Source organism: Mobula birostris, chromosome 10 (assembly GCF_030028105.1).
Source record: "Mobula birostris isolate sMobBir1 chromosome 10, sMobBir1.hap1, whole genome shotgun sequence".
Lineage (NCBI taxonomy): Eukaryota > Metazoa > Chordata > Chondrichthyes > Myliobatiformes > Myliobatidae > Mobula > Mobula birostris.
In genome coordinates this window covers 148,210,628-148,223,647 of record NC_092379.1, presented here as the reverse complement: position 1 = coordinate 148,223,647, position 13,020 = coordinate 148,210,628, and the positions used below count along the sequence as shown (strand labels likewise).

Here is a 13,020-nt window from a genome sequence, read left to right as displayed (position 1 = left end):
GTATTGTCTGTCTTCTGTTCAGTCAATATTTCTATGAAGCTAGTAGTTTGGTTTAGAGTTCATAAGTAAACCAACGAATTAGATTATGAAGACACACAGTCCTCTTTTATTGTCATTTAGTAATGCATGCATTAAGAAATGAAACATTATTTCCTCCAGTGTGATATCACAAAACATAGGACAGACCAAGACTGAAAAAACTGACAAAACCACATAATTATAACATATAGTTACAAACAGTGCAACAATACCATAACTTGATGAAGTCGTCCATGAGCACAGTAAAGTTCAAAGTTTCTCAAATGTCCCACATCTCACGCAGATGGGGAAAAAGAAGGAAAACTCTCCCTGCCATGCCAACCACAATCTGACTCTGAGTCATCTGAAAACTTTGAGCTCTGGTCAGCTCTATGACACCGAGTACTGAGCACCATCTCTGTCCGAACGATTCAACCTCCTTCTCGGTCGCCAAAAGCAGGCAAGGCTGAGGATTTTGAGACCTACTCTCCGACAGATTCATGACCACACAGTAACGACAGCAGCGAACGGGTGTTTCAGAAATTTCTCCAGATGTTCCTCTGTGCTTTCACATCCATTCTCCATCAAATCAGAATTGTCCACAGCCCCTATTTAACAGATACGATATCACTTTTCACCGGAGGGCTGCACACACGTAGGTGCGCCGCCATCTTCTCCTCCCGCCTTCCTGATCATTAAATAGACTTGCTGTGACTGTTACTTCATTTTTGTAATGATTTTGTTGTGGACATAATTGGCACTGCCAATCATACTGGGTATAAACTTGTTCTAATACGATTGTCTTTGAAAAGACTGTAATTTGTCCCACACCCCTGCTTTTTCCAGATAGCTGTGTAGTTTGAATGTAATCAAATGTTTAGCTTCTCATTTTCAGGCAATTTACTAAATTAGACTATATGTTTTCACAAAGCACACCAGGATTCAAGCAAGCAGTTGAAGTTTGTCATGCTGTTCTTTCATTCTGCACTCTGACCTCACTGACAGCTCTGGTATATCAAAGGGTTGCACATCAAAGTAGAGGGAGACAAGCAGCTTCCAATCAGCCTGTAATTAATTTATTAGCGATTCATTTTTTTCCCTCTAAATTACTTGTTTATTAAATTTCAGAAATGTACACTATGCAGTCAAATCGGCGCAACTATTGGCTGTGAAATCAAAGCTTGCATCAAAACTTATCATTATCACTGTGCAGTTGAAGATCGAGCCAAATTCATTGAGAATCTTGACAGAGGGATCTACAGGTACTGAACCGGATTGTTGACAGTAATTTCACATTGATCTTCTGGAAGACTGTACTTGATTAGTTTGTTTCTAAGAACTCTGTTGTCTGAACATTTCAATTCCCAATACATTTCAATTCTTATTATACCGTGCTACTCATTGCCATCACGACGTGTTTCAGATTTTATTATCACTGACACGTCATTCAAATTGTTGTTTTGCAGCAGCTATAAGTTAGAATATAAATAGTGCAGAAAAAACAGACTAGCAAAGTAGTATTCATGGATTGTTCGGAAATATGATGACGAAGGGAAAGTTGCTGTTCCTGAATCATTGTCTGTGGGTCTATGTCCCTGATGGTAGTAACAAAATGAGGGTCCTTAGTGATGGATGCTACCTCCTTAAGCCACTCCCTCTTGAAAATATTGTCAGTGCTGCGGAGGTTTGTGCCTATGATGGAACTGGTTGTGTCTATAGCCCTCTGCAGCCTCTTCCAATCCTGTGCATTGGAGCCTCCATACTAGGCTGTGATGCAACCAGTCAGAATGCTTTCCACCATGTATCTGTACAAATATGAAGAGACTGCAGAGACAAAACATTACCAGTAAACATTGTGTTACTGAAGTGCGTCACAGTGTGTTCCAATTATATCACAATTTTGCTTGCCATGGCATCATGTGACAAGTATAGACAATTTGCAATAAGTAGATAATATGCAGTTCAGTATGATCGTACAAAAGAATTTAGTGTCCTATTTTTAATTTGTATCTTTTATTTTTAATTTGTATCTTTTAGCTAATGTCACTGAATTTAAGTGTTAGAATGAATAGCATTTGGGAGCAATAAGGAATACTTGTTTTCATTAACTCAGACATGAAATATCAGTAAAATCATGGTACAACTTAAAACCTTCATTATGTAATCACTGGGGTATTATTTGTAGCTCTTATCACCGTTCTGTATAATGAAATGATTGCGTTGGAAAAGGTGCAAAGGAGATCTATCAGGATGAGATATTAGGCAAGTGTTTTCCTTGAACAGAGGAACCTGAGGGGGTACCTGATAGACATAAACAAAATTGGTGGGCAGAAGTGTATAAATCCAGCGGGCTTAGATATAAAGTAAGTGGTAAGAGATTTAAATTGGATCCCAGGAGGGTGGTTTGAATGTAAAATGTAATGAAGATGGAGAGGAAGAGGCTATCAGCATTTATTTATCAGGTTAGGAACTTAGTTCTGCAGACACAGCGAGCTGGAAAATGTGATTGGTACCGATGGAGATTTTTTTTTTGCGTGCGTGTGAGTCTGTGCGTCTCCGTGCGCGTGCGTGATGATGTCTTTTTCATGGCTTTTTTACAAGGCGCAGAGCGAGAGAGAGACTGCGGCGCGCCACTCCCCACACAGACATTTTAGCAGTACTTTTCCCTTTTTTATTTTACGAGGTTGAGTTGCGACCTTGACACTCAGCCCGGCACGGATGGAAAGCATACTTGGGAGCGGACCCGACTGGTTTCGAACCCGGGAACTTGCCATCCTGTCACCTTTAAACCTCCTCGTTCCCCTCCCCCCCCCCCCCCCCCCCGCCATTTGAACTTAAAAGCACCTCTTCTGGTGTTAGACATTTCTACTCTGAGTGAAGGCTGCTGACTGGGTTCTCTGCCTATGCCGACCTCCACCAGGACTCCCCTCAGCTTCTGATGCTCTCGAGAGAGCAACTTTTCCTTATTAATCATACTCTGTTCCAGGTAGCATCCTGGCAAACCTCTTCACCCTCTCCAGTCCCTACAATGGGGTGTAGGTGGTGGGATGAAGATGTGTCTCTACCAAAGGAAGCATAAGGTGCTCCTTCTCTCTGTTAGCTGCGGGTCACCCTTGGTCAAGGTGTTGTACCTGCTTAGGCCTCCAATTGTCATGGAGCCATGGAAGCAGCTGGTGCATATCACAAGTCCTGGTTATATGACCATTGACCTCAGACAGACAATCTCTGAAGAGTATTGATAATGGCTGGGGCCACGTGTCTTGTAAAGACACTGCCCAGAAGGCAATCAGAAACCATTTCTGTAGAAAAGTTTGCCAAGAACAGTCATGGTTATGGAAAGACCATGATAGCCCCACGTTGTATAACAGAAACGAATGAACAATAATGGGGTGACTTAATGTGCAGATTTCCAGTGAACTATGGATGTGGACCCCAAGATCCTCTGTGTATCAATGCTACCAAGAGGCCCACCACTAACTATTTTCTTTCTTCTTTCTTCTTTGTTTGTAGCATCAGGGAGGAGGTTACAGAATCCTGAAGGTCCACACTGTACAAGTTAGGAACAGCTTGTTCCACTCCATTAGATTTCTGAATGGTCAATGAACACTGCCTCATTATTCTTTTATACTGTTCCTTTTGTGTAATTTATTGTCATTTTGTGTTTTTGCACTGCTGCTACAAAACAACAAATTTCATGTCACTAACAAGAGAAAGTCTGCAGATGCTGGAAATCCAAGCAACACACACAAAATGCTGGAGGAACTCAGCAGGCCAGACAGCATCCATGGAAAGGAGTACAGTCGACGTTTCAGCCAAAACCCTTCGGCAAGACTCATGTTGTTTGTCAGTGATAATAAATCTGATTCTGATACTGCCAACAGCTCCACCAAACTTGCTATCATCCGCAAGCTAGCTTATCTGACATTTCACAGCATTGATACATTTCCAAAGTAACAGAGGTCACAGCACTAATCACTGTGGAACACCACTGGTCATGGACCCCCAACCACAATAAAAGCCTTCCACTCCTGTCTTCTCTGGGCATACTATTTCTGAATCCAAACTTGCATTTTACCCTAGATCCTATGTACATTTATTTTCTGAACCATCCTACTATGAGAGACCTTATCAAATGCTTTACCAAGTTCCACATAGATAATGTTCACTGTCTTGCCTTCAGCATTAGTGTTACTTTGTCACCTACTCAAAGTAAAATCATGGCCTGCCCTACACAAGGCCGTCCCTTTCCAAATGGCCATAAATGCTATCACTCAATATCCTCTGCTGTTAGGCTTAGGAAACTAGACCGATTTGCATTTGTCTGCATTTAAAATCACTCTTCTCATTTCCGTGAATAAACAATGTTTTGAGAATCCCTGATGGAGACATTTTAAAGAATTATCAAAGGATTTTGAATTTAGAAAATTGAAAGCAAAGAATGAGTGTTGTGTATAATTTTTAAAAAACTTTTGTTACAGGCTTTACTGTAAAAATCACAGTGGAAATGATGAGCGAGATGAGGAGGATGAAGAAAGAGAAAGTGTCTCACGTTGTGCAAGGGAGCAAGAAGCTGATCATCGAGAGGTACATGGAGGGTGTGGGTCATTTGCATGTAATAAACATTAAAATACTCTGCTCTGGAGGAAAAGACATTCCTTCAAATGAAAACTGCTTGTCTACAAAACAAAACGAGTGTTTTGTTTCACCACCCTATATGGTGTGATGGAGCTGCTGTGGAGAATGCCTTCCTAGCAATATTTCCCCTTGTGACTGATGTTTAAATTGTATTCTTCAGATGAGTGTCACTGGTGAGAACTACACTTAGCACGAGGGTTAGAAATGGGAAGTCATGACAATGAGGCCCCAGTGATGCCAGTTACACCAGCTGATCATTGTCACCATCTTAACTTCTGTCTTGGGAGATGGACAAGGACATAGGCTAGGTAGCACTAATTAATAGAATTTTATCCAGATTTTTTGTGGAAATTAAAAACCCTAGATTGTGGCAACTGAAATATCACTTAAATCCTAGTTTATTATTGACATGTGTAATGTCTGACGAGTGGAGTTGCACGTAAGTTTGATTCTGTGTTGTGCTGAAGTTGATTTTGGCACTGTGGTCTGGGATTAGTAACATATCTAATGCATTACCCTAGGCATGGGAAGTAAATGATTGAGCTTCAATGGTTTAGTTGCTCACAAACACATCAGGACATGGAGAGTGAATCTGCAAGGGGCCTGTTTGCCCAAAATGAATATCCAGCCTCTCAAAGCCTGTCATTGAGTTAGCAGATGTGTGCAAGAGATAAAAGCTGGCATTCATGTTATCACTACTGATAGATTAGTTAAATTTCAAGACGTTATAAGTAATAGTCATTTTTTGTTTGTTCATTAGGTCTTAGAAGAGGTATAGAAAAATGCATTCAAATTCCTTCTGATTAAATGGATGCCTGAATCTCTAGAGGTAATCTTGCATGTTGAATGGGTTGTCAGACAGATTGCTATACCAATAACTTTAGCCAACTGTTCTTTTTTCCCCGTTATGTTGAACAGAAAAACTGAAAAAGGAGCCTTGGATACAGAAAAGTGCCAAGAAAATGCCTGTGAACTGAGTGGAAGTGGCTGGTATATTGTGCTTAAACTGCTCATGGGCTTGTGAGGACCTTAAAAAAAAATCCAAAGATCGTTTAAGAACATATTTTATTCTGGCAATACTCCTCATTCTGAGGGGAAATATAGTGAAATCGCCTAGCTAATATACCTGCTTTTTTTCTGGAATGTTCCAGAAGTGGATTATTAGACTATTTCTATTACATCCTTCTGAATTTGTTTTAGTGAAATGAACTATATGGGACATGTTGCCTTGCCTGTATTCAGCATAATGAAGACTCTAAGAGGGAACATGTATGTGTTTTTGATACTTCTGGAGTTTGAGTTTGAAATGAAAATCTCCAGCCCAGGACTGGAATCGAACATTTGCAGCACCAATATCTGATTTAGCACTCAGTGGTTTTCAAGTTTGTAGTTCTAAACAATAAGCATTTACAGCTTTTGATGCAGCTGCTAACAGTCATCTGTTTAGTGAAATGGTCCAAATGTTAGTACTGTCAAATCTAGGTATCAGGCTGTGGATCCAGCCGCTTCTTTACACAGCTGTGAATTGAAAGCATCTCCTAAAGTTGGATTGGTAAAACTCAAGTGTTTGTGGACCTAGTTCTTGTGCCATCTGGCAATAACTGATTTAAAAAAAAGAGGAAACAAAGAGTAGACAAGACAGTTTCCAAGTTTTGGTATCTCCACTTTAGAAGCACGAAATTTATCCAGTTTTTATTGGGCAGAGTATAATAAACCTTCAGAAATTATTGACTATATTTGCTATCTGATCATCCGCAGAAGTCTAATTAGTCATTACAACTGGCCTAATCTCAGCGAATGGCATTGATGAAATCATGTTTTAGATTAGATGTTGAAATCAGTGTTGTATTTTGCTGCAAATTTGAAGATAATTTTGACTATTAAACAGCATTTGTTAGGTGTATGAATTCCATGTTGGGTTTCTTTCTGTATTTGTGATTTTACTTAAAATTGAGTTGTATAAACTGTAAAAGTTAAGACTTCAAATTAAAAACAATGTTAGACAATTAGTTTACTTCTAATTAGAAAGCAGTGCTAGTTCTGCCTTTTTTTTTAACTAATACATCACCTATATTGATGTTAGAAGTGGAAGCGAGACAATTTGAGGATAGGTTAGTATCGGTGGTGGATACACTGCACCAGACTCTGTTTCAGTCTTTTTATAGTAGGTGGTTAGGTGTTAAACAAAATAATATTTTTAAAATATTATATATATTATATCTGTCCTCAGTGTTTAAAGGTATCTGATTTCTGATGTCCCTCATTTTCAAGTGTTCTATATGTTCAGATGAATGTTTTACATGTTAATTTTACCAGCAACTATAATTTTTGACCATATGTTGTTGGTCAAAATTAATTGTGCTTCTGGTAAACGCTTTAATTTTCCTTAGTTGCTTGCGCTAATATTAGCAAACACTTAGCTGTGATTTTAGTTTTCTTTTAAGCTTTCACTTTAGAAGCTTATAAAATATTCCATGGTTTTCTTTGCCAAAACAGTTGGAGGCTATTACTTTTTGACAAGCGCACAATGGCTGGGATAAGCTTGGTATAATTTTAAATGCTGCAATGGCAGCAATATACTAAGTTCAAACTTCTAGTGCATATTTTACAAAGACAAATGATTGTAATAGTACTGTATTGGAAGCTTCCCTCTGCATCATACAGGGGTGGTGGTATTGGTGACAAAACTCCACATTGCCTGCACATTCATTGCATATTCATTTCATGGAACAGAGCAGACTAAAGTAGGGATCTTTGGACTCTGAGCAAATCAATTCTTAGCCATCTCTTTACTTTCTGTATTTTTACCCCAATTGGTACTATGGGCCAACTTGGTCAGTGGTCCTGTGTAATAGGCAACTCCAGAAATGACTGTGGTTTGACCATGATAATATTTCCTTTGGATCAGCTGAAGAACAACACTTTGGTCTTGCAGTAAATATGGCTCTTCCTTCTCACATTTCACTCACTCTAATCCCTGAAGGGTCATCTCAGAATCAGGTTTATTATCATTGACTTAGATGATATGGAATCTATGTTGCAGCAGTAGAACAATATTTAAACTCAGCATATTTATAAAGACATAAAATTACCTTAAATAGTGCAAAAAAGGAAGGAATGATGAGTTGGCATGCATGGACCATTCAGAAATCTGATGGCGGGGAGAAGCTGTTAACATGGAATATAGAACAGTACAGTACAGCACAGGAAAAGGCCCTTCAACCCATGCTGTAATGCTGAACCAATTAAGTTATAATTAAATGGCCAACTAAATTTCTTCTCTTTGCACAATGTCCATAACCTTGTGTTTCCTTCACATTCATGTGTCTATTTAAATGTCTCTTCAAAGTCCCAAATGTACTTGCCTCTACCACCACCCCAGGCAGCACATTCCTGACATCCACCACTCTGTGTATTTAAAAAAGACAACTTGCCCCTCGCATCTTTGAAAATACTCCTCCTCACCTTAAATGTGTGCCCTCTGGTATTAGATACTTTAACTCTTGGAAAAAGATAGTCTTATCTACTGTATCTATGCCTCTCGTAATGTTAAAAGACCTCTACTAGATAGCCCCTGAGCCTCCACTGCTTCAGAGTAAACAGCCTAAGTTGGTCCAACCTTGTAATCCAGACAACATCCTGATAAATCTCTTCTGTATCCTCTCCAAAGCTTTGATATCCCTTTGAGAATAGAGTGACTAGAATGGTATGGAATACTCCAGATATGGCCCAACTAGAGTTTTATAAAGCTGCAACATTATTTCCAGACTTAAGAACTCAATTCCTCAACTGATGAAAGCAAACACTGAGGGTTTTGCATTTAACAGTGTAATGTCTCTTTACATTTGACCTACCAAAGTGCAACACTTCACATTTGGCTGGGTTAAACTAAATCTGTCAGTATCCACAACTCCAGTAATCTTCATATCATCTGCAAATTTACTAGCCCACCTATCTACATTTTCATGCAGGTTATTTATATACATCACAAACAGCAGAGGTGTCAGTACAGATCCATGCAGAACACCACTAATCACAGGCATCCAGCTAGAATAAGTCCCTCTGACCACTGCCCTGTCTTCAATGGGCAAGCTAATTCTGAATTCAATTGGCCAATTCACCATGGATCCCATGCATCATAATCTTCTGGATGAGCCTCCCATGAGGGACCTTGGTAGCACCTTACTGAAATCCATCTAAACAATATCCACAGTTCTGTCTTTGCTAGCTTGTCAAAAAATCAATAAAGTTAGTAAGACATGACTTGCCCCACATATGGTTTTCCAAATGATAGTGAATTAAATTGAAACAGTAGATGTTTAGACTGTCTCTTGTTGGAATTGATCATTGCCTAACCATTCAGTGATGTGCTTGAGGGCTGCCTGTATATGTCAACTGCTTTGTTTGCTGAGGAGTTGCAGCTGCAACTGAATATTCTGTAATCATGAGGAAACATTTCCACTTCCAACCTGATAATGGAAGGAAAGTGATTTTTAAAGCAGATAAAGACGGTTGGGCTTGGATGCTCTTCTAAGAAACTACTGCAGAGACGTCCTAAAGCTGGAATCATTTTGGTTTGACCTCAGCTATTGGAATGTTTCCTGGGGCTTCCTTAATGCCACTGATAGATCTGCCCTGATATTGAGGCAAGCATCCCCATTTCACCGAAGAAATTCAACTTTTGCTCTTTGTGGCAGGTTTGATGAGTGATGTTGGATACTGAAATGTACAATCCATTTGTATCCTTCCTAATTTTAATGTTGCTTTATGGAACATGGAGGAGTGCTGAGGGAGGATAGTGGTTAGAATCATAACCCATATTTTCTGTCCTTGTTCTTTTAATATCTAACCCATTCTAAGTTGTACTGTCTGGCCCCTAATCACACTGTCCGTACCCAGTTCCATTTCACTCTCTGATCTCTCCCCATACTATTTAAATTAAACAATGAACTCTCACTATCTTCATTCTCTGAAATCTTCCACTCTTTAAAGAAAGCACCTTACTCATTTTCACAAAAGTTATTAACAGATTATTGCGTTGAAGCAGATCTATTTTCAACCTACAATTATTTTTTCAAAATTTGTTTGATTATTTTAATTGTTTTTAAATGTTCTGCTGATGTTGGGAAACAATCTATTGCTCTTTGCCCTGTTAAAAGCCTTTTGTAATCTTGGGATATTAAACTGGAGAACTTGGATCGGTTAATGAGTCAATTTAAACCCCTTTGCAGCCTGTCTGGCCATCGCCCTGTCAATCTTCATGTTACTTGTCAATTCAGCCCAACACTGCTGTCCTTAAAATTTGTCACTTAATACCTCATCTATTTGCCATTTTCTTGGCCTGTTTTTTTATAAACAGAGACCAATCTGCTTCTCAGTCTTACTATTTAAAGTGTAATTATTTTCCCTATTATTTCTTAATTTAACTGGACGTCTATTCAATCATCATCAGTATAGTCGTAGAGAAGTACAGCACGAGACAGGCCCTTCAACCCATCTAATCGATGCTGAAACCAATTAAACTGCCTACTCCCATTATACTCCCTACCATCCATGTACCTGTCCAGACTTCTCTTAAATGTTGAAATTGAGCTTGCGTACACCATTTGTGCTGGCTGCTCATTCTACAATCTCACGACCCTCTGAGTAAAGAGGTTTCCCATCATGTTCTCCTTAAACTTTTCATCTTTCACCCTTAACCCATGACCTCTGGTCCCACCCAATAAAGAACTCCAACAAATCCTCTTGCATCCTCTCGTCAAAATATTGCCTTTTCCATCACCACTCCCTGATTTTTGTCATCTTCAACTCTGTTCTAGCAATATTAGATCATATAGCAGTACAGCTCAGGAACAGGCCCTTCGGCTCACAATGTTATGCCAAACTAATTCAGCTCGTATTTGTCTGTGCATGCTTTATCTCTGTTCATTCTCCCGTATTCACAATGAATCGTGGAATATATTATTTCATGATTCAACACAGCCTTATGAAGCAACACGTCCATAATCCTCTCAATGAGAGTAATGTGCCTTTTTGTTGATCTCTGCATGGTTCATTCTCTTTAACTTTGTGTGGCACTGTTTTAGCTTTGCTTTTTATGTAAGAGGTTTGGGCCATCTATGAGCAATTTGCATTTGTTAGATTTCTTCTGTCATAACGTGTTAGTGTTTAATTTTCAGCCATTGTTGGAAGCTGCCCTATTTTGTCTAAGAGTTGATGAACTTGCCTCTCGCAAGAGGTTGTCTTGTATTTTGCTGGTCCTCTGACAGAAGGTCCCTTTGCCCCTTCTAATGGACAGGATTGACTTTCCAGTAGCTGTGGTGGAAATCACAATCTCTTTATTGTATGTTCCAGTATTACCGATGAGTGACACATTGAGACACAAAAGAATTAAAGAATATATCCAGATGCTTGAGATGCTGTCTGGTGAAATATTCCAACCACAGCATTTGATATTTGAAGTGATGGGATGATGTAATCAGTTTGAAAATGAAAATGCAGTGAACTTTGAAATTCCATGCAGAGTAATTGCAGCAGTCACATTGTCTCACTGTAGTTTGAAAGCTATGATTTATTCTTTTTCCACCAAGCAGTGTACTCCCAAATCATCACTGTCAATCATCTGCTAATGAAAATTGTTTCCTCCTCTTTACCCTTGCTAAGATATGGTTTGAAACAGTACCCACACAATCCTGCAAATAAGTGGAGGAAATATGTATTTTCTCTTCCTGTAGGATTGGTATTCCTGGAAACTTTCCTATTGCATATCTGGTAATAATCTTCAGTAATGGCAAAACTGACACCACAGCACTACACCACCTTAATTCACTGATTAATATCAACTGGAAAATAACTAGCTGCATTTTGCACCCTGCAGAATGGTTTACCACAGTTCATTTTGATTTTTGTAAAGCTGGAAGTTGACTTACTTGCCAAAAGCTAATATCAGAATTTACACTGGCTATTTAGACGTTGCACTTCAACGGAGGTTTACATTCAATAGACATCTAAGTGCCTTAAACATGAAATAGGAAGACTGTGTTCACGTGGGGTGAATTTGGGCTACAAGTGAATCATTCCACATGGGTGTAGTGAAGTTTCTGGTTATCTGAGTTTCCATATGATCCTTTCCAACCCAGACAAGGGAGAAATTTTTTCCTGTTGACTTTAGTACACCTTCCATGAGCTGAAACCATTTCAGTAGATACCATTATTCTTCAAATGCAACCTGAATGGGAATTTAATCATTATTTTCTCTGCTTTCACAATGCTTGCAGCAGCTTCTGATATCTTGCCTTGAAAAGAATAGATTTACATAGTTTATCTTGTTCTGTAGAGATTTTGACACCTCTGCTTCAAAGAGACATCAGTAATCCAGAGCTCTAATATAACTCCAAAAAACGCAGTTCACATCTCAAGGAATATTTGAGTAGTTGGAATGGCATGCAAATTTAATTGGTTCACTCATGATCAATAGGGAAAGGCACTCCTTGGTTGGTCTGTAGCCCCATATTATAGACTTTGACTTTTGTTTTTCTGCCTTCTGAAATGGCTAAGTACGTTACTAGGTTGCATTAAAATACCAGAAAGAAAACTGCAGTGGTTCAGAATCAGGCCTGTGCTTTCCTGACAGTTGGGATGGGCAGTAAATACTGGCCTTGACAACAGCACCCATACTCAGTGAAAGTTGACAAGAGATGGCTTCAAGATTTGGAAAGTCGACTGACGATGATGTGTTTGTAAGGTACATTATGTCCATTCATGTTTTGATATTAAACATGCAAATAGCCTTACCACAACCGTGTACAGTTAATCATTTAAAAACTGCTCATTGATTAGAAAATTGTTAATAAAGTTTTGTTCTAAATCTTAAGAGTTGGTGTGTATGGCCTGGTTACACTTGAACCAATATTTGAAGCCACTAATTTTCTCATGGTGAATTATCTATGGAGTGTTTGGAAACTTTCACCTTTGTTCCCGAGACTATACTGTGTAGCATCTGTATTAGCTGTAGGTCACTCAGAGTTGGAAAAGCTTAATTAAAATCTCCAGCATTTTTACTGTTAAGTAATTGTTTAATAGTGATTCTGTTTGCATGCAATGATGGAATGCTGAATCAAATTAGGACTGAAATTGTAAAATATTCACTGGTGTCAGATATTGAAGCTTTGAAACCTTGTTGAGATAAAATTGCCTTTGACATTCGATAAAATGCACCAAAAATGTTACATTCCCACTTTTATGTATTTAGTATTCTCAGTTGAAGTATCATCATGTAACTTTTTTTGCCCACAACACTTGTCAATGAATGTTTTTAATAAAAGTGTTTCTGCCTTACATTGTTTTGCTTATCAATGTGGTACAGAT

General features: G+C 38.8%; 1 protein-coding gene across 6 annotated transcripts in view; it reads left to right on the top strand.

Moving 5' to 3' along the window:
- Nucleotides 1–12,992, top strand: part of phf6 (PHD finger protein 6) — an 86,558-nt gene extending 73,566 nt beyond the window's left edge. For 3 of the 6 annotated variants that reach the window (XM_072271104.1, XM_072271105.1, XM_072271106.1), the window contains exons 10-12: nucleotides 1,147–1,280; nucleotides 4,497–4,602; nucleotides 5,538–12,992. In XM_072271104.1, the coding sequence (XP_072127205.1) occupies nucleotides 1,147–1,280; nucleotides 4,497–4,602; nucleotides 5,538–5,567 (270 nt within the window). In that variant the 3' untranslated portion in view covers nucleotides 5,568–12,992. Of the gene's footprint in view, nucleotides 1–1,146; nucleotides 1,281–4,496; nucleotides 4,603–5,413; nucleotides 5,483–5,537 lie in introns of all 6 variants that reach the window. The other 3 variants (XR_011887601.1, XR_011887602.1, XM_072271107.1) reach the window with 3 other exon arrangements.
- The last annotated feature ends 28 nt before the right edge of the window (nucleotides 12,993–13,020 follow it).